At 36.2% G+C, this 26850-nt stretch overlaps 1 protein-coding gene across 1 annotated transcript; it reads left to right on the top strand.

Annotated features, from left to right (window-relative positions):
• Nucleotides 1–4232: 4232 nt before the first annotated feature.
• LOC121989848 lies at nucleotides 4233–26557 on the top strand. Its single transcript, XM_042544144.1, has 4 exons — nucleotides 4233–4351; nucleotides 7560–7689; nucleotides 9121–9239; nucleotides 26191–26557. Exons 2-4 carry the CDS (start codon nucleotides 7572–7574, stop codon nucleotides 26329–26331), a joined length of 378 nt encoding a protein of 125 aa, XP_042400078.1. The 5' UTR covers nucleotides 4233–4351; nucleotides 7560–7571; the 3' UTR covers nucleotides 26332–26557.
• The last annotated feature ends 293 nt before the right edge of the window (nucleotides 26558–26850 follow it).

Genomic DNA, 26850 nt, shown 5'->3' with positions numbered 1-26850 from the left:
TCTATGATTTTTTTTCAAAAATTATATTTTTTAATTTAAAATTATTTCACAGAGTTAGTTTTTGTAAACTTTTTTTTTGTGAAAATTCATCATGTTATCAGTCCAATAAAGTATTTTTGAAATTTTTTTATTGGTATTGAATTTTCTATCAAAATACTATTTTTTAATATTAAAAATTCTTGAACGTGTAGATTTTTGAGAATTTATTTTTTCTTACAAAACAATCACTCTATTACACTTTCAAATTTTTTTCAAGATTTGGTGAACTTAAAAACTATTTTTAACAAAATTTCTACTTTAGATATGTTTGTTCAACCATTACAAAAATTTTCAGAATTTTTCAACAAATAAATATATTTTTCAAATTATTTTGTTTAAAATGGTTTATAAATTGTAAAAATCTATATTTTTAAAATTTAAAGTTCATAATTTTCCTGAATGATAGTCACTATATTTTTATCCCTTAGACTCTGTTTTGAATTTATTTCAAGCTATACCCCTATTTTTAATGTGATCAAAGGGGGAGAATTGGAGGTTAAGTCTAGAGGGAGGGTATATTTTGATTTTTGCATATTTTTTAATTGCAAAATATGTACTTCTACTGTTATTTGGTTTTATTTTATCCTAACTTAACTTGGGTTGTTCACATCAAAAAGTTAGAGATTGTAAGTACCCTGAGGTAGTTTTGATTTGATTAACCAAGTCAAGTTAGGTCATATTGTGGTTTGATGTCTTGTATCTAAGTGTGCAGGAACTTAAGAGTACAAGAAGTCGAGCGAAAGACATAGCTAGTGAGAAGGACGACACGAGAGAGAGTCAAAGGGCTCGATGTGTTTGAGGTACGGGTACTGCGAAAGAGTATGCTGGCGGACGAGAATGAAGTGCACAGTGTTTCTGAGGGACAAGAAGCTAGAGCGGAAGGTTACTCAAGAAGGCCAGAAAATGGATTCGGGCAAGCCTTATTCTTGATGACCAAAATCACCCAAGTGAGTAGAGTCGAAGCAAAAAAATCGGACAAAAATTCAACAAGAAGTTGACCGTGGTCCAAGCGCCCGGAGCTACTCCGGGCGCCCTAACCGCTTTGGTCCAGCCGGGGCGCCTTGGTGAGGTGTCCCTATGCAAAGGCGGTTCGGGCGCCCGGAGTTGTTCCAAGCGCCCGAACTAGAGAAATTCTATCTAGATCTAGTTGTTGTGATTCGTTGCGCTATGAATAAAGTTTTATCCACACCCAGGCGCCCGGAGTAAGACTATATATATAGTCTTGATCTCAGTAGTCAATAGAACACACTCTGTATTACTTTAACTCTTGTCTTAAGTGTTCGTGCTTTCAGCGATTGTAAGAGACTACTTTGCCTACTTGAAAGGAGAATATTAGTGGAGTTTTTTATTGTCTTTTGATTAACCACCATCTAGGTTACAACCAAGTAAAATTCCCTTTGTCTCTTATGTTGTTATTTTTATCTAACTAATGTGAGTGTCTTTGGTAAATTTGGAAAGAAAAAGAAAGGTATTATTAATATTGCAGGGCTATTCACCCCCTCTAGCCGATCGTCAAGGGACCAACATAAGCTAGGGCTCAGACTTCCGCCTCTTGGCCGAAGGTCAACCCACGATTGGAGGTGATGGGGGCGGATGCGACGACGCCGGTTGCGTGTAGGGAAGAAGCGGTTGGGTCTGTTGCACAGTGAAACAATGCCTCATTGCATCGGGAGGAAGGGGAGGTGATGCCTTACTCTCCCATGGCTGGCGACGATGGTGGATTTGTGTCGACGATGAAGAGGAAACGACGAAGATGGATCACCGACGTAGCAACATGAGAGGAAAAGGGGCGGTTGGAATTGGAATTGAGAGAAGAAGGCTAAGGTAAGGAATTACACTTTATTATTTATACTTATTTATGAAACCTTTGACAATCAACTCCTACTGAATTAATATTCAAATAGATTTTTTTAATTCTAATAGATTCATCCCCTTAAACATGTCATACGAACTTCGTTTATATTCTATTTTTTTTAATTCTTAAAAAAATCATAAGATTATTTCTACAATAATACTTATTATTTAATTATAGTATCTTACATCCCAAGCCTTTGTCTTAGGGTAATTTGTGTGGAAATAATAATAATAATAATAATAATAATAATAATAATAATGCAACGAAAACAAAATGAAGCAAAAATAAATGTCTTGAATTAGTGGTTCCACTAAGATGAAGTTCTCATGCTCTGATCAATTGCAGGATTGAAACAAACGAGATAAGGGATGAATCTTGCTTTAAACCTTTTATTTTTAATTTTTAAAACTTATCAAAAAACTAAGTACACAGTTGATAAATTAAGAATAATACACTAGAAAAATAAGTGCATATTTGTTTTTACTTGGTTCAAACCCTTTGATGACTTATACTTTAAGGCATACGATCTCTCGGACTATATCGTTGGATAATCTACTAAAATTAGTCGAATATAGAAATAAGAAAAGTGTAACACCCTACACTCTCCTATGTAAGTTTAATAAGAATAATGAAATATAATTAACAATCTTTTATCGACGATAATTTTGATTGACGGTCATAGCTCAAGGTCAATGTTATTCTTACTGCAATAGTTGAACGTAGCAGAGTCACAACAAACAGTTCAAAGTAAGCAACACACTTGGAAGCTTGTGTCAAATTCCTTGGAATTAAAGTAATGCGGCCGAACCCTCTTTTAAAGGGTATTGGAGGTGCCTCGGTTCATCCAGGGTGCCTCCATGAAAGCTGATCTGATTCGAAAATGTTGCCTCTTATCCTTCTAATGGCGCCTCTATCCTATTGAGGGGGCCTTCAACGCCTCCACATGAGGCGCCTCTAATAGCTTGAGGTGCCTCTAGCACTTAACTCTTGTCCTCGAACTTTATTTGCTTTGGGGTGCCTTCAATCCATTTAAGGCTCCTCAAACCTTTGCTCAAGGCACCCTTAACTTAATTGAGGGCGCATCGAGTACTGTTTACTCTGGGACATTTCCAAACCATTTGAGATGCCTCGAGCACTGTACATCTGAACTCCATTTTTTGTTTTAACTTTTACAAAATATGTTAGTCCAAACTAACATAAGATACACGCAAAACAAAGTTAGCATATATAATTAAAATTATGAATTAAATCATATCTAACATGATCAAGATCTAGGCTGTGTCTCAACTTAGATTACCTATATGGATTCTAAATTGGACTAACACCTATATAGTTCTACTGAGACTTGGCCTCATCGTACTCTTGGACATATGATCTCTTGACCTACCAGAACTTTCTGCCATAATTTCATCTAAACTTCAGCCAATCATCTGGTCTTGCTGACCCCACTGAACTTTTGTCAGATGTCTAATCCTCCTTGACACATTTGGACTTCCTACTAGTCGTCCGATCCTCCCTGACCTGATTGGACTTTCTGTTAGATGTCTAGTTCTTCTTGACCTATCTGGATTTCTTGCTAGTCGTCTGATTCTCCTTGACCCAACTTGACTTCAACTTGGTGTCTAGTTTTCTAGATTCGTCAAGTCGTTAGCCTACACACTTAGTTCAAGAGTTAAATCACAAGTTCAACTTTAACTCTTTATCATACATTAAAATATGAGTTACATCATTATTACAAACTATACCAACAATTTTTATTAAAGGATAGAGTTTTAGGTTCGAATTAAAACATAATTTTTTTTTTAATGTGCAATTGACCTAAAAAATGTTGGGTTGATGGGTCTTCTATTGCAAATGTTTTTCGATTTTCTCTAGTGATCAATGAAAAATATCCGTGGGATTAGACTTGTCATTCTAAAATTAATTAACGTAAGTTGGATACCTCGTCCTAATGAAAAAGAAATTGACAAATTAATATGGATTGAGTGTGCATAGGTAATAAATTTTCGTGCGTTCATTATATTTAAAATTCATATCCTAAAATTTACCCACTTTAAATGGTAATTAGTATCATGATTCACTTTTAAAATTATAGAACGATGATGTAACCTTTTTTTTCTCAATTAAAATACGGATTTCTTTTAAATGAATTTGAAAATAAAAATTTGGAATTATTAAAAATTGTATGCTAAATCTCACGAAGAATTCGGCTTAAGAAAAATAGCGCTAGATTTACTCTCACAACATTGATTCATTCGTGGGCCCAATTATCCCACCCACCCCTGCCGGCCCAATTAATTGGTCCAAACGAAACCCCAAATAAGAACCACCGCCGTCGCTTTTCTTTCCCTTTTCCCACGGCTCTTCATCGCTTTGAGAAGAACCTTCACATCTGCTAATCCAAGCCCTCTCTTTACCCATCTCTTCGGCGCTCCAGCGATCTCTCTCTTGAGGCAGGTGAGTATCTGTTGGTTCGCATCTTTTTTCTTTTCCCATAGTTTTGGTTCTCCTAAAAGATATCGCGTCGCTTTGCATGTTTTTATCGACTCTCGTGTGCCCGTCTACTACCTTTCGACCATCGTGTAATTGCCAGATTGTAGTTTTTTTTTGTTTTTTTGTTTTTTTGTTTTTTTGCGTCTTATGTGCGATGGCTAAAAATCGAGCTTTACTAGTGTTTCCGTAGATTGGATGATTCGAGAGCTGAGAATAATATCAATATTTTTTTTATTTAATTAAAATGACCTCGTCTTAATTTACTATTTGCTAATAAAGGAGGTTCTCCTTCGGCTCACCTTCTTTATTCCTTTCTGCTTCTTAGTTCACCACCGATATAAAATCCAAAATTCTGCTACTGTAATCTCCTTGCACTTTTTCTCTTTCACAAAATCCTTTTTTTTCCCTTTCCCAACGCATAAATGCTTCTCGCTGGTCGCCTGTAGATCCATGTCAAATATTGTGAAGGCAGACCTCACGTTGCGATCATAGTTTTTGAAATTTACTTAATAATTCCTCTTCAGGAAATGTGATCGTTCTACTACAATGTTGTATTTGGCACACTATCATATAAAACAGTAATGATGTTGCTTTTCCGACCGCTTCACAAAACCCTACGAAGATTAGAGTGGTCCATTATGGATGATTTCTATTTCTATTGCCATCCAACTATTTGTGTTAATTTTTGAGCGAATCTCCTGAATCATGAGATGAACGATATTCTCCTAGATCTCGGACAGCTAGTCTACATGATGCCCTTGGGATTATCTAGATTATTCCTCATGAAATTTGGTGAGGTTGTAATGATACTGGTTGTTTGATGCCTAAGCTTAGATACATTTTGTGCATAATTTGTCTTCTACTTCCCAGACAAATGACATGTTGATATAAGATAACTTCTCTTCTTGTGTCTTACCATGTTGTGGCCCAGTGTTCATCATAAACTTTTACAACAATTGATTCATCAATGTCACCTAGCTATTGCTTTATAGTAGAATTAAAATATATAATAAAATTAAAAATTATAAAAAATTAAGGTATTTTTAATCCACGGATTCATCGCAGAATCAAAAATTATAAAAATTAATAATATTTTCTTTAATATTAATTTAATTTTTAAGCTATTTTTTTTCAAAAATTAAATTGATTGCCGCAAAATTGGGCATTATGTAGGCCCGTTGTCCGAGATTTAGGAGAATCTTGTTCACCTCATGATTAAGTAACACAAACAGTTCGATGGCAGTAGAAATCATCGATAATAAACCACTCTAATCTTCGTGGGCCTTTGTGAAGCGGTCAGAGAAGCAACACCAATACCATTTTATGTGGTAGTGTCCTAAATATAACATTGTACTAGAACGATCGCGTTTTCTAAAGAGGAATTATTAAGGAAATTTCAAAAGCTATGGTCACACCATGAGCTTTGCCTTCACAATATTTGACATGGATCTACAAGCGACCAATGAGAAGCATCTATGCGTTAGAGAGAAAAAAAAGATTTTGGAAAGAGAAAAAAAGGGCAAGGAGATCAGAACATCGAAGTGTCGTGGCAGCCGCGAATTGTTGGTAGTTAAAGTGGGAGAAGTAGAAGTTGTCGCTTGTTTCTCCTCTTTGGGATTTATATCGGTGGTGATTTGGGAAGTTGAAAGGAAAAGGAAGTTGAGCCGGAAGGAGAACCTCCTTTATTCGCAAATCACAAATTAAGACGAGGTCCTTTTATTTAAATAAAAATTGATATTATTCTCATAAAAATTAAAGTTTCATTTATTTTCCAGTTATTCCTTATTAACTCAATGGCACGCCACCCACCTAGTAGAACGACCAATTGCAAAACCTACACCTTATCTGAAATCCGATGATTTGTCGCATAATCAAAAATAAAAAAACAATAATATTTTCTTTGATATTAATTTAATTCTAAGGTATTTTTAAAAAATTAAATGGATTTTGTAATGAATCTATGGATTCGTTGTAGATTTGTTGTGCTGATTTCTGAAGATCATCACCGTTATGGTGTTGGTTTCTTAAGACTAGCACAGACTGGTGCTTGCCTTCGGAAACCAGCACTTGAATTCTATGATGAATTAAAAATAAAAAAATTAATGATATTTTTTTCAATATTAATTTAATTTTTAAGGTATTTAAAAAAAAATTAAATGGATTCTGTGATGATCGTAGAATTATGGTGCTAGTTTCTAAAGATCAGCACAACTATGGTGCTAGTTTTTGAAGACCAACACCATAGTCTATGCTAGTTGGCACATGTGGTGCTGGTTTTCAAATACTAAAAAAATGATAATTCCAATTACCTCATTGACTATCTCTGGGGGTGACTGACCTGGTCTCATGGAAGTTTCCCACCTGCCATCAGGGTAAATTGGGAAGCGCACGTGGCGGCCAGCTCAGAAGCCCAACATCCTTTGATTACGCCCTCCATTTGGAGGAAAAATTTCTGCAAATACGCCGTAGCTAGGGTTCGAACTGCGGGTGTTGTGGTGACAACCTGGATGTCCTACCGCAGCACCATGGCCCCGGGGGCGCTGGTTTTCAAATACTAGCACCATAGTGGCGTTGGTCTTTAGAAACCATCACCATAATTATGTGACTTCGTAGAATCCATTTAATTTTTTAAAAATATATCTTAAAAATTAAATTAATATTAAAGAAAAAATTATTATTTGTTTTTATTTTTGATTTGCAACGAATCATCGTCGCAGAATTCCGGTGCTGGTTTTCGAAGACGAGCACCACAGCCTGTGGGAGTCTTAAGAAACCAGCACCATAATGATGTTGGTCTTTAGAAACTAGCACCACAAATTTGCGACGAATTTGTGGATTTGTCGTAGAATCTATTTTTTTTTAAATACCTTAAAAAGTAAATTAATATCAAAGGGAATATTATTATTATTTTTTAAAATTTTTGATTCTGTGACAAATCATCGGATTTTAGGATTTTAGGTAGGCTGCAAGTTTTGCAATTTAACGTTCTACTAGGCGGGTGCCATGCCATCGAGTTAATAAGGAATAACTGGAAAATCAATGAAACTTAAATTTTTATGAGAATAATATTAATTTTTTTATTTAAATAAAATGACCTCATCTTAATTTGTGATTTGCGAATAAAGGAGGTTCTTCTTTCGGCTCACCTTCCTTTTTCCTTTTTGCTTCTCAGATTATCACCGATATGAATCCTAAAGAGGAGAAACAGGCGGCCACTTCTACTTCTGCCACTACCAACAGTTTGCAACAGGCGCGACACTTGTCCTGCACCAAATGCTTTGATGCTTTATGGTTCTGCTATTGTAATCTCCTTGCTCTTTATATCTCTTTCCAAAATCCTTTTTTTTCTGCCTCCCTAACCATAGATGCTTCTCGTTGGTCGCCTGTAGATCCATGTCAAATATTATGAAGGCAGAGCTCTTTGTGTGACCATAGCTTTTGAAACTTCCTTAATAATTCTTGTTTAGAAAATCCGATCGTTCTAGTACAATGTTGTATTTGGGACACTACCATATAAAACAGTAATGGTGTTGCTTCTCCGACCGCTTCACAAAGCCCCACAAAGATTAGAGTGGTCCATTATGGATGATTTCTTCTGCCATCCAACTGATTGTGTTAATTTCTGAGTGAATCTGCATAATCATGAGGTTGAACGATATTCTCCTAGATCTCGGATAGCTAGCCTGCATGATGCCCTTGGGATTATCTAGATTATTGCCCATGGAACTTGTTGAGGTTGCAATGGTACGGGTTGTTTGATGCCTAGATACTTTTTGCGAATAATTTGTCTTCTATCTCCCAGACAAATGACACGTTGATATAAGATAACTTCTCTTCTTGTGTCTTACCATGTTATGGCCCATTGTTCATCATAAACTTTTACAACAATTGATTCATTGATGTCACCTAATTCCTAATATTTTATAACATAGTTATACCACAAAATAGATTGGAAGCCATTTTGTAACAAGCTGATGCAGATAACGACAATCTTGATTGTTTAAATGCAACAATAGTATTTAACATGTTTTTGTTAAAATATGTGCAAAATGCTTGTTAAAAGGATGATGAATTTGTAAGATGGGTTTATATACAATCATGACTTGCGCTATTTTGTTGAAAGTGGTTTTTTGCTGAGTTATTTTTTTTCATGTGTAAATTTTATTTTAGTATCACAACGGCAATGCTAAGTCCTAGTTAATTGAGGCATTTGACATGGATCTTTCGTGACATAAACTATGCATTTGCTAATACTCTATTAGAGTTGAATATTAGAGAGAAAGGGGTAAAGGGTAGACAGCGAGTTCAATGAATAAATTAGTCAATGTAATAAAAGAATAATTTAATAATAGTATTCCAGGCATGTATAGCTAAGCGGAGGGATATGATTATGAAGCTGACCTCAAATACTCAACACATACAAGGTGTGATGATAATGATGATCGATTATGATATTCTATAAATTAAATTGCATGGAGTTTACATTTATGTGTTTGTTTGAAACCATTCCAGCTGAACCTGTAAATGAAACTTGGATGTATGCCATAATTCTCTACTATATTCAAGTCTACTATATCTTGGATGTATTCAGATATAAATTTCTTTTTCTTTATTTTAATCCCACATTGTCTCTCGTCTTAAGAGTATGTAATTTCACCTAGGCCTGGTTTTCATTAATTATATGCCAGTTTGAACTGATGGTCTAATCAAAGACTTCATTATTTGCACTGCAGCTCCATTTCACCAGATGCAACAATATTACAGACACGGCGACTTTGATACTTGTTTTAGCAAATGGAATGCACTTTTGGATTGTTTTAGCCTGAAGACAAAAAGGTTATCCGAAGTGCAGGTTCGCTATTGTCAGAATAAATTTATGCTATTATTCATTATGGAATTTGTTTATTTATTTTTCCAAGAACCTAAATACAATTGAAATCAATCATATTACTTCTGGCTCCTAATAGTTTCTTATGCTTAGTTTAGTAATTATATTGTAAATTTTCTTCCAAGGTTAGATCATTTTTAGAGGTTTTTAGATGAACTAAAAATTGTGTGACAATGCTTGTCATATCATAGTAAGGATGATTTTCTTGCTCATTCTTAAATATTTTCCAAGTTGAATTTGTAATTGTGAAACACTTAGACAGAGACCATGTGGATGACACATAATTAATTTTGTTATGGGAGATAGCTGCATGTTGCAGATGAAAAGATTAAACATTTTTTTCATCAAATAGATTAACACTGTTTTTATGAAAGAGATTAACATTTATTTCAAGTTGGATCAGACGACTGTTGTTCCATGCCTCAGATACATTCTTTTCCAAGGAAAACTATTTGTATCAATAAATTTTCTTACTCAATGATATGATGAATCCATATGTTGCACTTTTACTCAAGGTTCTAAAATTCGCTAGGCGCTAGTTGGGTACCAAACCAGCTCCTAGGCCACCTAGGCAGGACTAGACGTCACTAGGCGGATTCCACGGTATCAATAAATATGACATAATAAATCATATTCTATAACTCCAACACAATAACATCAAATTTAAAATGAGTTCAAAATTACACAATTAATAAAATATCACAAATTTATTCTACTTTTTTATAATTTTCTACGACTTGTTCTTCATCGGACACAAACTCAATATCCTCTTCTTTGGATGCAAAATCATCCACATGAAGTTTTCTCACTCTAGAGCTTTTCCGGGCTTGTTTAATGAAATAACTTTTCCAAAGGATTAAACTTTGGTCAATCTTCAATTCAATCCCTTTCAAGGCACTCAGGAAAGATCAGACAACAAATTTTCTTCAAATCGATTTCTCCAGCCTTTTAACTCTCTAATTTCTCCAAAATGTGGGTTCTTCATTCGCTCTGATGAAGATGAAGTTTGGTGCTAGCCGTCAGGGCACTCCAACAAATCTATTTTCTTGTTGGACCAAAGTTTAGAGCTTATAAAACTTAAGCCCAACACAAAAAAGTGTTGTATTTCAGTTTTTTTAATTGGACTTTCAATTTAAAAGCCTAAACTAAAAGAAATCATAAAAATCCTGTAATATTTTCGCAGTGCCTAGAAGATTCGACTGATTAGTTGGCGCCTAGGGCTGCCTAGGCGCCAAGGCCGCCTTGGCTGACCGACTAGCATGTTTTCACTGCGGTTAATTGGCGCTTAGCGCCTAGGCTGATTTTTATAACACTACTACTTAATTGGGGCAAACAATCCGCCTAGTTAACTTGATTTCCAAAGATGCAAATTCTTCAAGAAAACTGATTGAATTAATCAATGTAAAATCTTGAAGTTGTCTAACAATTACTTTAGTCAACTTGATTTTGACAATCAGAAAAATACTTTCTTTTGCAAGTATTATTATAATGATGCAAATATAGATAAAAGACTATACTTTAGAAAAACGAGGTCGGAGCAAAATAATCTAATTCAAAATGTTTTTTTATTTATTTATACTTTTATTGTTTCAATAGTCTCAATGAGATTGAATTATTATCAATTATAAAGGGATTCCCCTCATTGTTCTCTCTCATTATAAGATTTTTGACTTCAAGTAGATTGATTGTAATGATAAATTTAACTTCTAGCTAGAGTTTGTTATTTAAGGAGCTGTATTATAGACTTAAAGAATGTTTGGAAGGTTGTCTTGAGATTTGTGGTTGACTTTGAGCTATTGGATGGTTGATCAAAAAGGCAACCCGGGCCATGAAGCTTCTGCTAATGCAGGATCCCGTGAAAGGATCAGACCACATTAGTGTACGTAGCCTTACCATGCATTGCAAGAGGCTATTTCCGTCACTCGAACCCGTGACCACAAGGTCACCTTCAAGCTAGGTCAACTATTGATTAATCAATGTTTAGTGCAATCATGTCCTAAGTGGTCGTGCTTGACTAAGATGTTTTGATGTGTTGGGTAAATGACTTATGTTTGCATGTGATTCTAATGCCTATATCAAGGTTTAAAATCTCGATCCGTGCTGAGGTTTTGGTCCAGACTGAAATGATATGATTTTAGTATCGTATCGTGTGTCAATACAGTTTCGATATTTTTTATTTATATAAATATAGTAATTATTAGATAAATATGTTTATTGTGTATAAATTAAAACTAAATTGTGTATTGATTTTATATAAATTCTCAATTAGTGAACAACTCAATTATCAAATAACTTTATCAAAATTTCTGAAATAAAAGACAGTTAATATTTCCTAAGCAGATCCGACGTTCTAAAACAAAAATATATGATATATTTTAGAAGCAATAATCCTAAAAGTAAAAAAAAGTTAAATATTTTATTATTCATGAATCCAAATTTCAAATTTATTTACAACAACAATAACAACCAAGCCTTATCCCACTAGGTGGGGACTATAATTACATAAATTAACACAAAAAAATATTATCTATAATAAGTATATAAATTAACAAAAAAAGCTACTTTATATATAATAATTTTATAATTTAACTATTTATTCATTTAATTAATTATTAATTTAAATAATATATATTTAAAATGATAATATGAGAATATCAATTAAATAGGAAAACAGTAAAAAATAATTAAAAAATTATCACAATATAAACTTTTTTTAAAAATTTTTAAATAAAATTTAAATAGTAAAAATAAATTTTTGAATATTAATAAATAAAAATTAATATTTTTTTTAAAAAATCTAAAAATATTTTTTATATATTTTATCGGGATAATTTAATTAGGATTTAGGAAATCTTATTTGAAATATCACACTTTAATTGGGAAATATTTAAATTAATTAGATCATTCTTTTCATTTTCTCGACAAACAAAAGTTAGAAACCGCGAGTGGACGCGCGGCGTCGTAGGCATCTTGCGACATGTCGGCGACGCCTGTATTGCCCCCAACATGGCCATGGCTTATGTCACATGACACACAATTCCTTCTGTCGCATGATGCACGAAACACTGGCGCTTATTGTGCCGATTTTGCTCATGCGATGGAATGGTAAAAAACGTCTGTGCTGTAAGGTCCTCGGATTAGTTTTGATGTGATCCACCAAGTCAATTTAGGTCTTGTGTATTTGATCATTGTGTCTAAATGTGCAGGAGCTTAGGATCACAAGAAGTCGAGCAAAAGACGTAACAGACGAGAAGGATGACACGAGAATGGAGTCGACGGGCTCGGTACATCCGAGGGACGAGAAGCTGGGGAAGAGCACCAGTGGAGCGAGAAGGGCGCGTACGACGCTTCCGAGTGATGAGAAGCCGGAGCGGAAGACTGCTCGAGGAGAAGACCGGAGTTGGATTCGGGTGAGCTCAACTCTGGAAGGTAGGAGGATCACCCAAGTGACCGGAGAAGGTGTCGGACGGTTAGTCTGAGGCTAACGGCTCCAGGCGCCTGGATCGTTCGGACAAGATGGTTCGGTTGCCCTTACCACCAGGGTGCCTAAACGGTGCCTCGTCGCAGTGGATTAGTCTTTGGATCCACGTCAGCAACGGTCCGAGAGTCCGGACATGGTCCAGGCGTTCGGACATGAAAATTTTCATTTGCAAGCCGTTGTGTGGAGATAAAGTTTGCCACGCTGGGGGCGCCTGGAGAGGGTCCAGACGCCCAGAGTTGCCACGTTAGCAAACGGCTAGTTTCGACCTGTGGGTTATAAATAGAGCCCTGTCCTCTTCATTTAGTACAACACTTTATGTATTCAAAATTTTCATTCTGTTCTTCAAAGATCTGTGCGTTCAGCATTCTATACAAGGCTTCTCCGACTTCGATTTGTGTCGAAGAAAGAGTCGACTAGTTGAGCTTCACTTGCTTTGGATTAGCAATCTCCTTGGTTGCAAACCAAGTAAATCCTTTTGTCTCGTACTTATTTTATGCAATTTAGTTTCATTTATTAAAGTGTTTCTTAATCAAAGTCAAAAGTTTTGGAAATAGTATTTTTATCATTTTAGGCAATTCACCTCTTTCTTACAGGCCGCATTGGGACCAACACGTGTAGCCTGGCACAGAACGGTATTTGAAGTTTAAAATTAGAGGCCTGGTTAAATGCACTCATGAACTTGTGAATCTTATGAGTTGATGAGATTGAGTTATGGTTTATGACTCAATGTGGCCAAGTTGGTGTTGCTCAATTGCTTCAAGGTTCGCTGGAGATTGGAGAAAGATGTATGAGACATTTGATGGGTTGAAGGATGAGAAGCATTGAGTGGTGTTGGCGAAACCGTTGATCTTGACTTAGTGTCGCCAAGTTAATGTTGGATCTATGACATGATGATCCGTTGGACATCGGAGATCAGAGAAGAAGTACAAAACATTATCACAGGATGAGGAACATTAAGGTGACAACTTTGGTCACAAGCGCTGAACTATGTAGGTGAAAGAGTGAAGGATAACATGAGGATCTAGTTGAGGGATTAGTGCATCTTCCAATGGGAGATAATCACTTAGGCAAAGTGAAGTTGCAGCAACTTCGATGGGAGCCTGAAAATATAAACATTGTAATTGAACATGTGAAGGATGACACGTGGAATGAGCTGAGAATTTGGTGCATCCAAGGGATTGAGGACATGACTGGAAATGGCCTTGTAGGCAAAGTAAAGCTATAGGTAAATTTATAAGCAAGTTGTGAGAGTTGAGTGAGTTGTACTTTGGGATTTCAAGTAGTATTTTACTTAGGCGATGACTCAACCTATAGTTTGAGTCGTAGTTGACGATCCAATCTACTAGAGGTTGATCTCAGTCTATTAGTGAGTTGACTTAAGATGGTCTGCTAGTAAATAAAATATTTATGCTTAGAGTACAATCAACTTGGCTGTCAACCGACCAAATTGAGTTGATTAAGCACTCATTTGACTGGGCAATTGAATGATACCTTAGCAGAAGTCAGAAACAAGACGGTTGATAAGGAAGGCTACAACCATCATAAGGTTCACGTGATAATGCAGCTTAATTAGAATTAGAGTGAGTCAACTTAAGGAGCTGTTGCTAAGTAAAGCACTCGACTAAAGTATAGGTGAGTTGACTAAGAGATCAATTGCCAGGTAGAAGGTTGATAATCGTGAAAATAGTCGATTGGAAATGGTTAAATCAACTGACCTACTTTAGACAAAAAAAAATGCAACTTATTTGAAGACAACTTAGAGGCTATAATTAGAGGACCTTATTAAGCTGGGCTAAACTAACATTCTTGTGCTTTCTTGTTCAATTTTATAGTATATAGCATTATAGGAAGGGTAGGCTTGGTGCAACGGTGTTTTGTGATCAAAAGGTCATGGGTTCGAATCCTGAAAATTGTCTCTTGCAAAAAGCAGAGTAAGACTGCATACAATAGATCCTTTCTTGGGATTCCGTATGGCGGGAGCTTTGTGCACCGGGCTGTCCTTTTTTTTATAGCATTATAATTATCTTGCTTGCTTTACTTGTATTCCTTATTCTTTTTCTTGTAAGATTCTTGTAAAAGGTTTCTCCATCTTTTTAAAGGAGAAAGCTAGTAGGATTTGGGAGTGACTCACCATAGTTCGTGAAGTAGAAATTGAGGGTTTTGAATCACGTAAATCCTGTGTTAGTGCTTATGTTTTTATGTCCTGTATTTTTATTAACTTGTTTGATTTACCTTAATACACATTAGCAAGAATAAGATCTCTTAATTTCAGGTTAAGTACTATCTAAATAGGGTGCAAACAAGCAAAATCGAGCTTAGTTATGTTCAAGCTTGTTTATTTACTTATCGAACCTATTCAAGCTTACTTATTAAAAATCTTATCGAGCTCAAATCAAACTCAAGCTAAACTAATAGTGTTGTTATCCTTAAAAATTAGAATAAACCTTTATCTAATATATAAAATTTCTATTCTTTTCTTGTTTTTAACATATTATGAATCATTTAACATTAAAAAATGATAAATTACCATATTTTTATTTACTTAAATAAAAAAAATAAGAAATAAATTATAATTAGATTTTACATATTTTAATCAATAAATTTATTTATAAATTCATGAACCTTAACTAACCAAGTTTACTAGTGTTCAAGCTTTTTTTTTTTTTAATTTTATATGTTCTTTTATTATTGAACAAACATAAACGAGCTTGTCGAGCTGAATATTCAGTTTGTTCGCGAATTTACAACCTGTATCTAAACCACCCTCTAGTTATCACACAATATTAAAGTTTGGTTGATCAAACATTCATGAACTTGGAATCTCTAACTCTTGTCTAATGAATAGTAGGGGACTTACAAGCACTTGCATGTTTGTAAGAAAACATGTATAACCTTCTCCTTCTTACTTAAGTGTTGAAAAGAACATCAAAGGACTTTGGAAGCAAAAACAAAGGCTTATCCTTGGAGTTTTGGTTCTTTTAATAAGTCTTTTCTTGCATATCGTTATATCTTTATCTACAAACTGTTGTTGAGGTTCTTGAGAGTGTGCATACTTCTAGAGGGTATCTACAAGCATTTAGATTGGATTATATCATTTGCAAGGCCTTTAGCAATGATGAGAGCATACTCAGAATGACTTGTCATGGTCCGTCTGAGCTAGGCTTGTTTAGATACTAACTTTTTGCTTGTTGTGCATGGTCTACAATAATGTCTGAGCAAAGTTAGATTTGAAACTGTATCTTTCAAGTTAGGTTACAAATCTAAATTAAAAGAAAAGACTTGTGTATTATTGAATTCAAGGTTTAAAATTTGGAGTCATATTGGAGTTTCGTTTTATGACTTGAAAGATACAGTTTCAATAATGGATCATGCTATGCTGATACAGTTTCGATACTTTTTAAGTATAAAATATATTAATTGAAAATATTTTTATTAATATTTAATTGTTATAGATGTTTACTATTAAGTTAGATTGATATTATCTTGTAAAATGTTTTATACTGATTAAGTGAGTCAATTTAGGGAGGTTTACCAAGTCAACATGACATGATTAATAGGTTTAAACTAGATTTAATTTGAATTTATTTGATCATTTTAAAATTAAACTCATTTTTTATATAAAATAATTTAATTCTTTAGTAGTAGTATATTTTATAAGTTTAGAAATTATATTATATTTATTTTTTATCTTTCCTAATAATATGTGATCCTGTCGGGAAGCGGAGAAGACAAACCTGCCGGAATGACGTGTCTGGAAAGTTGACCGCATCCCCATAACCCGGTGGTGAGCTGTCTTCCGTGTTGACCAAGTCGTCCGAAGTCTTCTGGTCAACAACACTTGCAACCAGCGACCGGGTTACCCCGATCCTTGGTACCTCGATGCTCGAGGTGGGTTCCGCGAACATATGAGCAGCTAGATAACACTAGAGAAATAAATGCACGAATAAGAAGTACGAGAATGTACCCTGGCCTCGGGGGGCGCCCTCGGATGGGTCGGTGAGCTGATCGCGATGCTGATCGAGTTGTCGTGGCCCGGATGAGTAGATGGACTTGAGCTAGCTGGAGAGCCGGATCTAAGAGCGACGCCCTGGAATCCAGTGCGGCAGGGCTCCAGAAAGATGGCACGTAGGCCGGGTATGATAGCGGCTCGCAGGCCGGTGCACGGCACACAAGCCGGATAATACGACACGCAAGCCGGTTAACCAACAACTCACAATCATAATAGCGATATGAAGAGTAAAATACAACGGCTCGATGGTCGGAACCACATCGGCTAGCAGGCCGAACATCATCTCGACTTGAAGGTCGGTGTAAACAAACTTGAGCACTTCAGACAGACTGAGGCTGTCCGGAGGGTGACGGCGGACGGTTGCACCGAGGGTGACGGCGGACAGCTACACGGATGGTGGGGGCGGACAGCTGCCCGGAGAGCGACGGCGGGCGGGAGAGCGATGGCGGGCGGTTGCTTGGAGAGCGACGGCAGGCGGCTGCCTGGAGGCGGTGCCCGCTGTAGTCGCCGACAACGACCACTAGAAGTGTCGACGGCGGTGGCGGAGGTGTCGGTGGCTACTGGAGACGCTGACGGCGGCTGTGGTAGCCTTCGGAAGCGGCAGTGATGGTGGGGGAGGCCGGTTGCAGCTGGAGGAGGTGGCGCTGGCCGGAAGCGACGACGCCTGTCGCTAGAGGTGGAGGCCTGGAGAACTCACCGTGGTGCTTGGCGGCGGAATGCTGCTCGTGCGAAGAAAGGAAGAGGAGGTGGCGGCCAACGATCGGCGCCGGCGAAGGAGCAGACGATGCTGGCGGTTAGGTCGCGGTGGCGTGGAGCCACGGCTCGATGACGGCGAAGCCGTGTGATGCGTCGGCAGTAGCGGCGAGAGGCACCGATGTTGAGAGAGAAAGGAGGAGGTGGCCCGAGGACGCTCGTCGCCGGCGGATCTCTTTGGCGTCGATGACGATGGACCAAGAAGAAGCTCTTTCTTCTTCCCCAAGCGGCGGCGGTGGAACCAAGCCTCCCTGGTGGCGACGCTGCGGAGAAGAGGAAAGGAGGTATAAGAGAGGAGGAGGGGAGCGCCGGCGGCTTAGTCGGCGCCGACGAAGGGTGCGAGAGGGAGAAAACGCTCCTTGGCTGGCGGCGGCCTCCTCACCTCTTCCTCACTGTGAACAGTGCTTTAAGCACTAAAACCCTAAAGGCATTAACCCCTGAAAGGACGAAAATGCCCCCTTCCCTCTCCTTAATTCCTCTCATGCCCTAAACTATTTCCGGATCAATATGTATTTTTCATCTTTAAAGAGACTTTTCTTTTTGACTCATGAATTAACCATATACGGATGGAGGAAAAAAATAACAAAGAAAAAAGAAATTAATAGAAGGAAAAGAATTATTTGCAAAAAAATGGAAATAGGGATAAAAAGAAAGAAAAAAAACAAGAGTCATGGGGACTCTGCGACTTGCCATGAGGTCGCGGAGTCGCAAGCTCGCGGTTCCGAGCTTGATGCCATGTTGGTAGGCGAGCAGAATGATAAATTTTGCCCATATTGGCCGGCACAACTCAAAATCTTATACCTTGATTGCATTATTGACTATGAAAGTTCAACATAAAACTAAGGAAACATCATATATATAGACCCTTCATTTCATAGCTTGAGATGCCACCAAAGGCATACAATCTAGAAAAAATATTAAGAGAGATCCTTAAGAAACACTTAGTTAACTCAGTTGGTCCCAACATGATTTAGGTACCTAAATTTATTATTTCATCATTTTATATAAGGTTAGAATACACCTATAAATGAGGAAGAGGTTATTGATTCTTTCTTCAAGTGTTTGTCTCACCAATAAATTCCCTAATACAATTCATTATTTACCTACTTTTATTTACTTAGGTGAACATTGATAGAATTTATTGCATAGTTTGAACAATCTAAACATCATGTTCTTAAAAATTATAGAATTCGATACTACTCAACATAGACAATGTCTCTTTTGTTGTTATGTCAATCATGTCGATGAATATTGTTCCATGCCAACACTCGAGAATTCTTGACATGTTAATTTTTTTTTCGCTGTTCTTCATACAAGATAATATCAAAATCGTACCATTCCAAAAAAAAATAAAAGTTGAACCTAAGTATATATATGTCTTGTCTTCTTTTTTTCCTTTTTATCTCCTTCCTACTACGCCTCTAATTCGCCATCAATATACATTAGAACGATGTCATGATACCTTAACACTAATGTTTCAGTCAAAAACTAAAACTTAATCTTGCTTGATTTCATGTGTTTGTGTACCATGAATGAATTTCTGGTTAATTGATTTGAGTGCTAAGACAAGATGAATTCATGATAACTTAAAAATTTGACACAAACTTAGCATATGGTTAACACATGCTTAACGTATTCTTAGTATACACCTCATTTTTTGTGAAATGTATATTTCTACATGCTTAATTATGTTATAGAAAATCATCAAAATATACTTAGATATCATTTAGTTATATTTTAGAAGCATTTCGTGATATTTGGCATACACTTGGCATCTAGCGATTCAATTTCAAAACTTTTGGCGTTGGTAAAAGTTTAAAATTGATCATATGACTACAATTCACATAGAAGGTATTCTTGATCCTAAATGTTTTTTCACTTGTTTATATAATATTAAATTAATTTTGATTGATGATTGTAGCAAAAGGTCATACGCTAACCACTGGTGTACCACACGGCTAACCCCACAACTATATGTAGAGAGGTAAATCAGAAAACCGTAGTTGGTCACTACGTATGAGGGCGTTATACATGGTTTTTATCGAGATTCGACCCATGCCATTGCAGTAATGCTACCACATGGTAACCAACTCAGCCATGCCCTGGGGGTATTTTTTTTGATGATTGTACTACGATGAGATGCATGAAATTGACTTAATAATTAAGAATTTTAGCCTTCTCACACTTTGTATTAATTTTCATCCAAACTTGTTTTTTTCATGATTTTGTATTTTTCCTATGTGGAAGACATCAAAATACATGCCCCTATTAGAATTTTCTAAATTTTTTGAAAAATATCTAAATATTGATTGCTAGAGTTCAAAGTGCCAACATTTGTTTTTGTTCAACTTAAATATTCGAAGACCAATGTGTTGCGGATCTCGTGGCCGGCTAGAAGGAGGGTTGAATAGCTTGAACACCCCTAGTCGATTACTTTCCTACAATTGTTAGTTTGCGCAAGCGGAAATATAAACACAATGAAAACAATTAAAGAAAGAACACAAATGCTAACACGATCGATTTAAAGTGATTCGAAGATTGCTTTCTCCTACTTCACGACTTATCCTTGAGGTGGACGAATCCTCAATCCTTCTGTGGATTAGTCCCCGGCAATCTCCGGCTAGAGCTTTCTCCTTCTCGGTGGAGCAAACCTCTCACAAAGCTCTCTTTCTCTTTACAAGATGAAGACTTAGAATAGGAGGAAGAGAGTGGACTTGGAAGCTTGGAGGCCAAGACTGGGAGTGTATCAACAAAATCAGTAATCTCCTTTAATGCCCCAAGCTTAACCTCCTTTAATGCCCCAAGCTCTCTATAAATAGAGAGGAAAGAATTGATCACTTATCAACTCATTTCCTATATACCAGTCGACTGGTGGTTTCATCAGTCGACTGGTGCTACCGTTGGAGGTAGCCAACGACTACTTTGCAGAATCCGAGATTCTGCCAACGGTCACAAATGGTCGCTTACCAGTCGACTGGTAAAAGTACCAGTCGATTGGTCACTTGAGCGAACAGAGAGCCTCTGTTCGCTCCCAGTCGACTGAAACTTCCACCAATCGATCGGTCCCGGTTACACACTCACACTCATCCTCTCTGGGGTCGCCCTTTGAAGTCCTCTTCCTCGGCCTTCGTCCCTCAGATGCACCTAAGCTCGCGGCTCCTATCGATGCATCTTTTGCGTTGCCTTGAAGTTCACTTCCCTCGGCTCCACTCCGTTGCTCCTTGTCTGGCGATCCTCGGATGTCTTCTACATCACCCTTGACCAACTCAAAGACTCGAGCCCTACGTTGAGCTTCCCAAGCTTAGCTGCACCAAGTTCATCATGTGTGTTTCACCAAGTCCTGTATGATTCAAACACACATATCAAACATATATGAAACCTAACTTAAACTTTTTGACACACACATCAAAACCATGATCGTACCGATCAAACATAGGTCAATTGCACGCTTATAAATTATTAGGCAACTAATCCCTTGTAAGCTTCACTAAATTGCCTCTTTTTTTTCATATTTAGGTGACTTTTTTGATTAACTTAATTTTTGTAGTTTTACCTTCTCATGTTTAACTTTGTATATTTCCTATGTTTTCTTACAAATGTAATGCTTTACATGATCCTATCTATTTAAAAGGGAAAATACATAATATTTCATTTTTGGGGAGAAAATGCATGTATAGGGGGAGAGCTTCCGTGCATACATAAATTTCATACAATTATCTATTAACTTGATTAATATTTTGATGTATATAACAAAGGGGAGAAAATGTAGATGTCTAAGTTAGAATCTACTTAATGGGAAATAAAGTCATCACCTCAAAGGTAGCTCAACTTAAACATGGTATCCAAGTCAAGGGAGATAGTAAGGGTTGAAGGGGAGGTTTGGTTATTCTGATTGTCTTCAGCCACGATTATGGGGTTATACTGGCTTTAACTTAAACCAATTTCTATACATCAAAAAGTGAGATTGTTGGACAATAGTTCTGTGTGGGATGAGGTACGACCATGGTGTATTGACAATACAATTTAAGTTACATGGTTAGTTTTAATCTTATGCATGAAATATGTAGAATTATTTATCCAATTTGGAGATTGAGACATCATGCTTGGATGATTGAGTCATAGGGTGGAATTGAACCTAACTTTTGGATAGTCAACTGAACTAAGAGAAACATAGATCTATGTTTAACCAACTTTAGTTGAAGGTGAATTGATCAACTTGGATAATATCCACTAATATATTGTTCTAGAAATTTAGGTTGATTATCTCATGACCGGTTTGCAGAATTGAGCAAGGGTCGAATCCTGGCAAAGCCGAGGAATATATTGGACAGTCCCTCCCAATAGTATGGGACAGTCGTGGCTACGGCATATTTGTAGTGATTTTTATCCAAATGGGACGCGCAACCAAGGGATATTGGACTTCTGGGCCGCTTGCTGCGAGTGCTTCCTGATTTACTTTGGCAGCCGGTGGAAAACTTCCGTTGGGCCGAGCCAGACGTCCCAGGCTCAACGTTACCTAACCTGATTAATCATCTTTTTTTTTTTTTTAATTTAGGTTGGCTAATATTAATATTTGGTCAACTAAATATTTTTAAACTTGAACATTGTCTATTATGATCAAATTATCAATCTTAGTCGACTCAAGTCGGTTGTTGGTAGACTAAAGTGTCTGGAAATAATGATTACGTGTATAAGCCATTTGGTGGATATTTTGACGTGAACACAAGGGGCTTCAAAAGCAAATGGAAGGATTTATTAAGTGTTGTTTGCTTCTAGAATGTATCCAGAATAATTTAGATCAGATTGTATTGTTGTACTAATCTCTAGTGATGGTTGGAGCTTGTTGCAATAACATAGGCCATAGGAAGTGAGCCAGTACTCAAACAGAGGATATCTCTAGTTTGGGGTTTACTTGATCTAGGATGGGTTCTAGATCAAGTGTTGACTCAACTAGGGAGAATCTAGTTGAGGGTGCTTTTCACCTTAGTTCATTCATGTGCGATGGTCTAGCATCATATTGTACGCAATATTGAGGTTTACTCTATTTCATTATATAAATGAGTGATTTAATGGATTTGGGGGTGATGCATTGGACATGGGTCGCGTAGTAAGAGAAGAGTCTCCGAACCAAGTTATATTTTATGTGTTAATATTGTGATTACTCGTCTTTTATATTTTAATGCATATTTACACTCATAGATTAAGGTGCCGAATCATGTTGCTAGATATGGGAAGCTTTTATTGTTCTGACACGGGACCGACACTGAAGTGTATCGACAGGCATATGCTGCTATCGCCGACCATACTGCATGCAATTCCTAGTGGTTGGTCGCGAACAGAAGGAATCAGCAAGGAGAAGAAGTGGTCAAGGGCTTATGAAAAGGAGAAGAAATAGATTTCCTTCTCATCTTCAGCAGCGAGGAGAAGACAAGCAACAACAGCAGCGCAAAGCCTCAAAGGTAATTGGGATTTGAGAGGGGATTGGGAGGCGATCGCTGGATGCAATCGTCGGATGCATTGCGATCGCTAGTGTTGCGGAAGGGAATCAAGATCGAGAGGGGTGGAAAGGAAAATAAATTATATTTATTTATTTGAATTGATATGTTGTGCAGCTCACAGTGCACAACTGTGCTTGCACAGCATTTTTTTTTTTTAAAAGAATTTAGGGTATAGTATTTAACCTAAACAATTTTTTTAAAACATGGTGTGCATGGTGCGAACAAGGTAAGGTAACATCCCTCGCATATATATATATATATATGCGCCGTTGTTTTTTTTTTTTGGCTAAAAATGTTTTTTTTTTAAAAAAAACTTAGGTTTAGTGTTTATGATATGGTATTAAGGGTGTGTAATTTTTTTAGGGTTTAAAGTAATTTTAATTTTTTAAAAAGTTTTCGGTTTACTATTTAGCGTTTGGGGTATAATATTTAGGGTTTGTATTTTTTTAGTCAAATCTTAAAAAAAAAAGAAAAAGAAAACTTCAGCATATCATGCTGCCGCGAGCAGCATATCAGAGCATTATATATATATAAAATAAAACATGATATTCTGTTATATATAGCTATTATATATATATACTGTTATAATACATCTAAAGTGTTATAAATTGATATAAACTGTTATAGCACATATAACAATATATTAGATATAATAGTTATAAACATAATATATTATTAATAATAGTTATAAAATATTAAGAATTATTTTAAACTTTTTAATATTTTTAAAATTAATAATTTTAGATATAGTTTTGAATTTTGAGAATGATTTATTTTTTAAAAATTAATTAATTTAAAAATTACTTTTATATCTTTTAAATATTTTTAAAAATTAATTATATATTTTAATAATTAAAAATATTTTTTAATTTTATATTTTTCTATAGCAGTTGCAAAAATTCAATAGGCATCAAACATCTTATGAGGAAATATTGAAATCAATAATTGAACACTTGAAATATAACATCAATAGTGTGCATATATAACAATCAAATTTTAATAAAATTTATTTTTAATAAATATACACTTGCGATCGGGGAAGCTCCAGGAAGGGTGTGCTGTGCTCCAGACTTCCAGATTGCTCGTAATAATTTGTTTGTATTTTTTGTTTACAAGTTGCGTTTATTTTTTATATCTTATTTATGTTTGTATTCTAAACTGTAAGACAGGTTTCTCTCCTCCGGAAAGTTCCGGGAAAAAAAACTACTAGTGGACAAGCGCTTCCTGTGATTAGGCCTTGGATATACTGACATGAGGGTTGGGAACCAAGTAAATCCCGCGTGTTCTGTCTTTTTATTTTATTTATATATTTTACTACATACTAACTCTGATAGAACAAACACACGACGAATCCCCCCCCCCCCCCCCCCCCCCCCCCCTCGGCACCAATCCTATAATTGGTACTCCGACACAAATTGAAATTTTAAACCATGTTTAGACTTTGATATTGATTACAAAGCACAAATTGTATTTAGTAAGTTGCTTACTTTTGCTCCCTCTAGCTGGACCACATCAATCCTAACAACATTTGAACCACATATTCATCTTCTGTTTTTTAGTTGGCATTATGTATTCCGCTTATGCTAACTAATCCTGGGGTGACTGACTCGACCCTTGGAAGTTTCCCACCTGTTACTAAGGTAAATCAGGAAGCGCTCACAGCGTGAGGATCAACTCAGCATTCTTAGGTCAATTGTCCATTAAGAAAATTTCATTCGTTAATTCGTTGAAGTTGGAACTCGATCCTTGAAGGCCTGGAAAACTGAAAAGGCGTTCTGCCGTTGCATTGGGGGCTCCATCTTCCTTTATTGATAAGCCATCAATTGGTTGCCATAGTTTTCTCCTACAATCAAATTGTTTCGTGTTGTTTACCTTTAAATGCAAGTATGCAACTGAGAGGGAGGCTCGCATTACATGCTTTTGTCCAGGGGCCATGAGTCCCTCTCTCATCACCAAGCAATTTCCCTCACTGAGCCATCATTAACCAACTTCTCTCTCATGTGATGAAAGCATTCATCAACGCACATGATTGCTGCTACGCCAATATAAGCTGGAAAGCTTGAGCACTTAAAGAAGCTGAGGAAAGATCTTAATTTTTTTTGGTGAGACCCTTGTGTTAACTTTCATTATTTAGAGAACTAGGTAAGTCACCATGAAATTTGGAGATGCTCACTTTTTGGAGTCCAATACTTGTGCATTAAATCATGCTGCCTCCAAAGTAAGAATATACTAGTTAAAATCAATGGAGGTTTCAAGAAAACAGACATTCATCAACTAGAATTTTTATTATCACCTACCTTATGTGCTCTACCTTAATGATGAATAATAATCTGAGCTTCTGACTTCTATCTTTATTAATCAAGTTCAAATTTTAGAGTTTGGGTTTAGGCTCATTTAATCAAACAATGTAAATACTTCGGGCCTGAATAATATAGTTTCTAAAAAAGTAAATTCAAATATCATTGTCAATGATGGAATTGGTTGCAAACTGTATATACAAGCTATTACATTGAGGATAAGTTGGTGGAAACATTTTGTAAGAGTAAGACTCATGTCTATGGTTAAGGCACACTTCATCAACAGGTGGCACCAACAACTCTGCTGGCATGTACATGAAAATTTGCAAAGGGGAACTGCTGATGTTGTCATTTCTTGAGTCAGATTAGTGGGATTATTATTATTATTATTTGTGGTTGGGCACGACTAATTTGTTCGTGCTAGTCAACTCTTACTGTTGGATATCAAGTCCGATAGATATAAAACCTCGGGCTTGAGGAAATTCGTAAGTATTTTGGATTAGTACTTGTGCTTTTGGTATAAAATGACTGCATCATTTGTTACCTTTAATCAGCCCTTTCAATTGTTGTTATCTGTACTCGTGTAAAATATTTCCTGTAGATTCGTTCAGGTTGACTGACCACTTTTGTGTATATTAATCTACAATTTAAAGTTGTCTGCTTGAGTTTTGCAACATATGCATCAGCACCTTTGTTTAGGAAAGAAGTGAAATGGCAGGGTTTAACTGAAAAACCGGGATAGCATATTTTGCAGGCCTCTCATCATTTTCCATCTTTGTTAAGAAGCTCACAAATGTAGTTCTCAGGGCAGATAACTGAAAAAATGGTTTCTTGTGTATTCAAGATTCATGTTTAAAATGGTTACTTATCCATGCAGGAGATTTTAGAAGCTAGAGAGAAAGAGAAAGCAAAGCAACATATCTGGACTTACCGGACGGTGGAGGAAGCGTCAGTGAACTGGTGGATGATGTATGGTCACATGTTCAAGCTTCCTCCAAAGTCTAAAACTGATTCATAATTGCCATTTGACCACATTAAGTTTTTCGTAGTCACCTCAGAGGCAATAGATATCTCAAGAAATTTGAGTATTCATCCCAAAGTGAACAATTGTTTAATGGTGACAGTTTATTATAGAGTTTCCATATAATTTACCATTAGATTTGGATATTGTAACCTAATTGGCACTTTATTTTTCCTGAATCTTGGTTTCATATATATTCTTTTTGTTATCTTCTTTAGAATAATTGCTGGCATAAAAAATATTGTAAAAAATGCTCGAATGTGATCGCCCCTTTTATTTTATGCAATAAACTAGTCAAATTCTTACTCGCGGGGAAATATAATTCAATAATTTTTTAATGATCAAAAGAAACTGATAGCGCTAATAGAATAAAAATATTTTTATTTGTTTAACATTTAAACTTATATTTGCATTTATTACTCTGTTTAACATTAAACAACTTCACAATCTATATTAAAGATTAAAAGATGACTCATTACGTTGTAAACGTTAATGAGAATTATATAATTATAAAAT

Source organism: Zingiber officinale, chromosome 6B (assembly GCF_018446385.1).
Source record: "Zingiber officinale cultivar Zhangliang chromosome 6B, Zo_v1.1, whole genome shotgun sequence".
Lineage (NCBI taxonomy): Eukaryota > Viridiplantae > Streptophyta > Magnoliopsida > Zingiberales > Zingiberaceae > Zingiber > Zingiber officinale.
This window is presented reverse-complemented; position numbering and strand designations above follow the sequence as displayed.

Excerpts from the sequence above, each read along its gene's own strand:
- LOC121989848 (XM_042544144.1), top strand. The coding sequence starts at position 7,572 with ATGAATCCTAAAGAGGAGAAACAGGCGGCCACTTCTACTTCTGCCACT. Across the intron at positions 7,690-9,120 it reads TGCTTTATGGTTCTGCTATT|CTCCATTTCACCAGATGCAA; the intron begins GTAATCTCCTTG and ends TTTGCACTGCAG. Across the intron at positions 9,240-26,190 it reads AAAGGTTATCCGAAGTGCAG|GAGATTTTAGAAGCTAGAGA; the intron begins GTTCGCTATTGT and ends TTATCCATGCAG.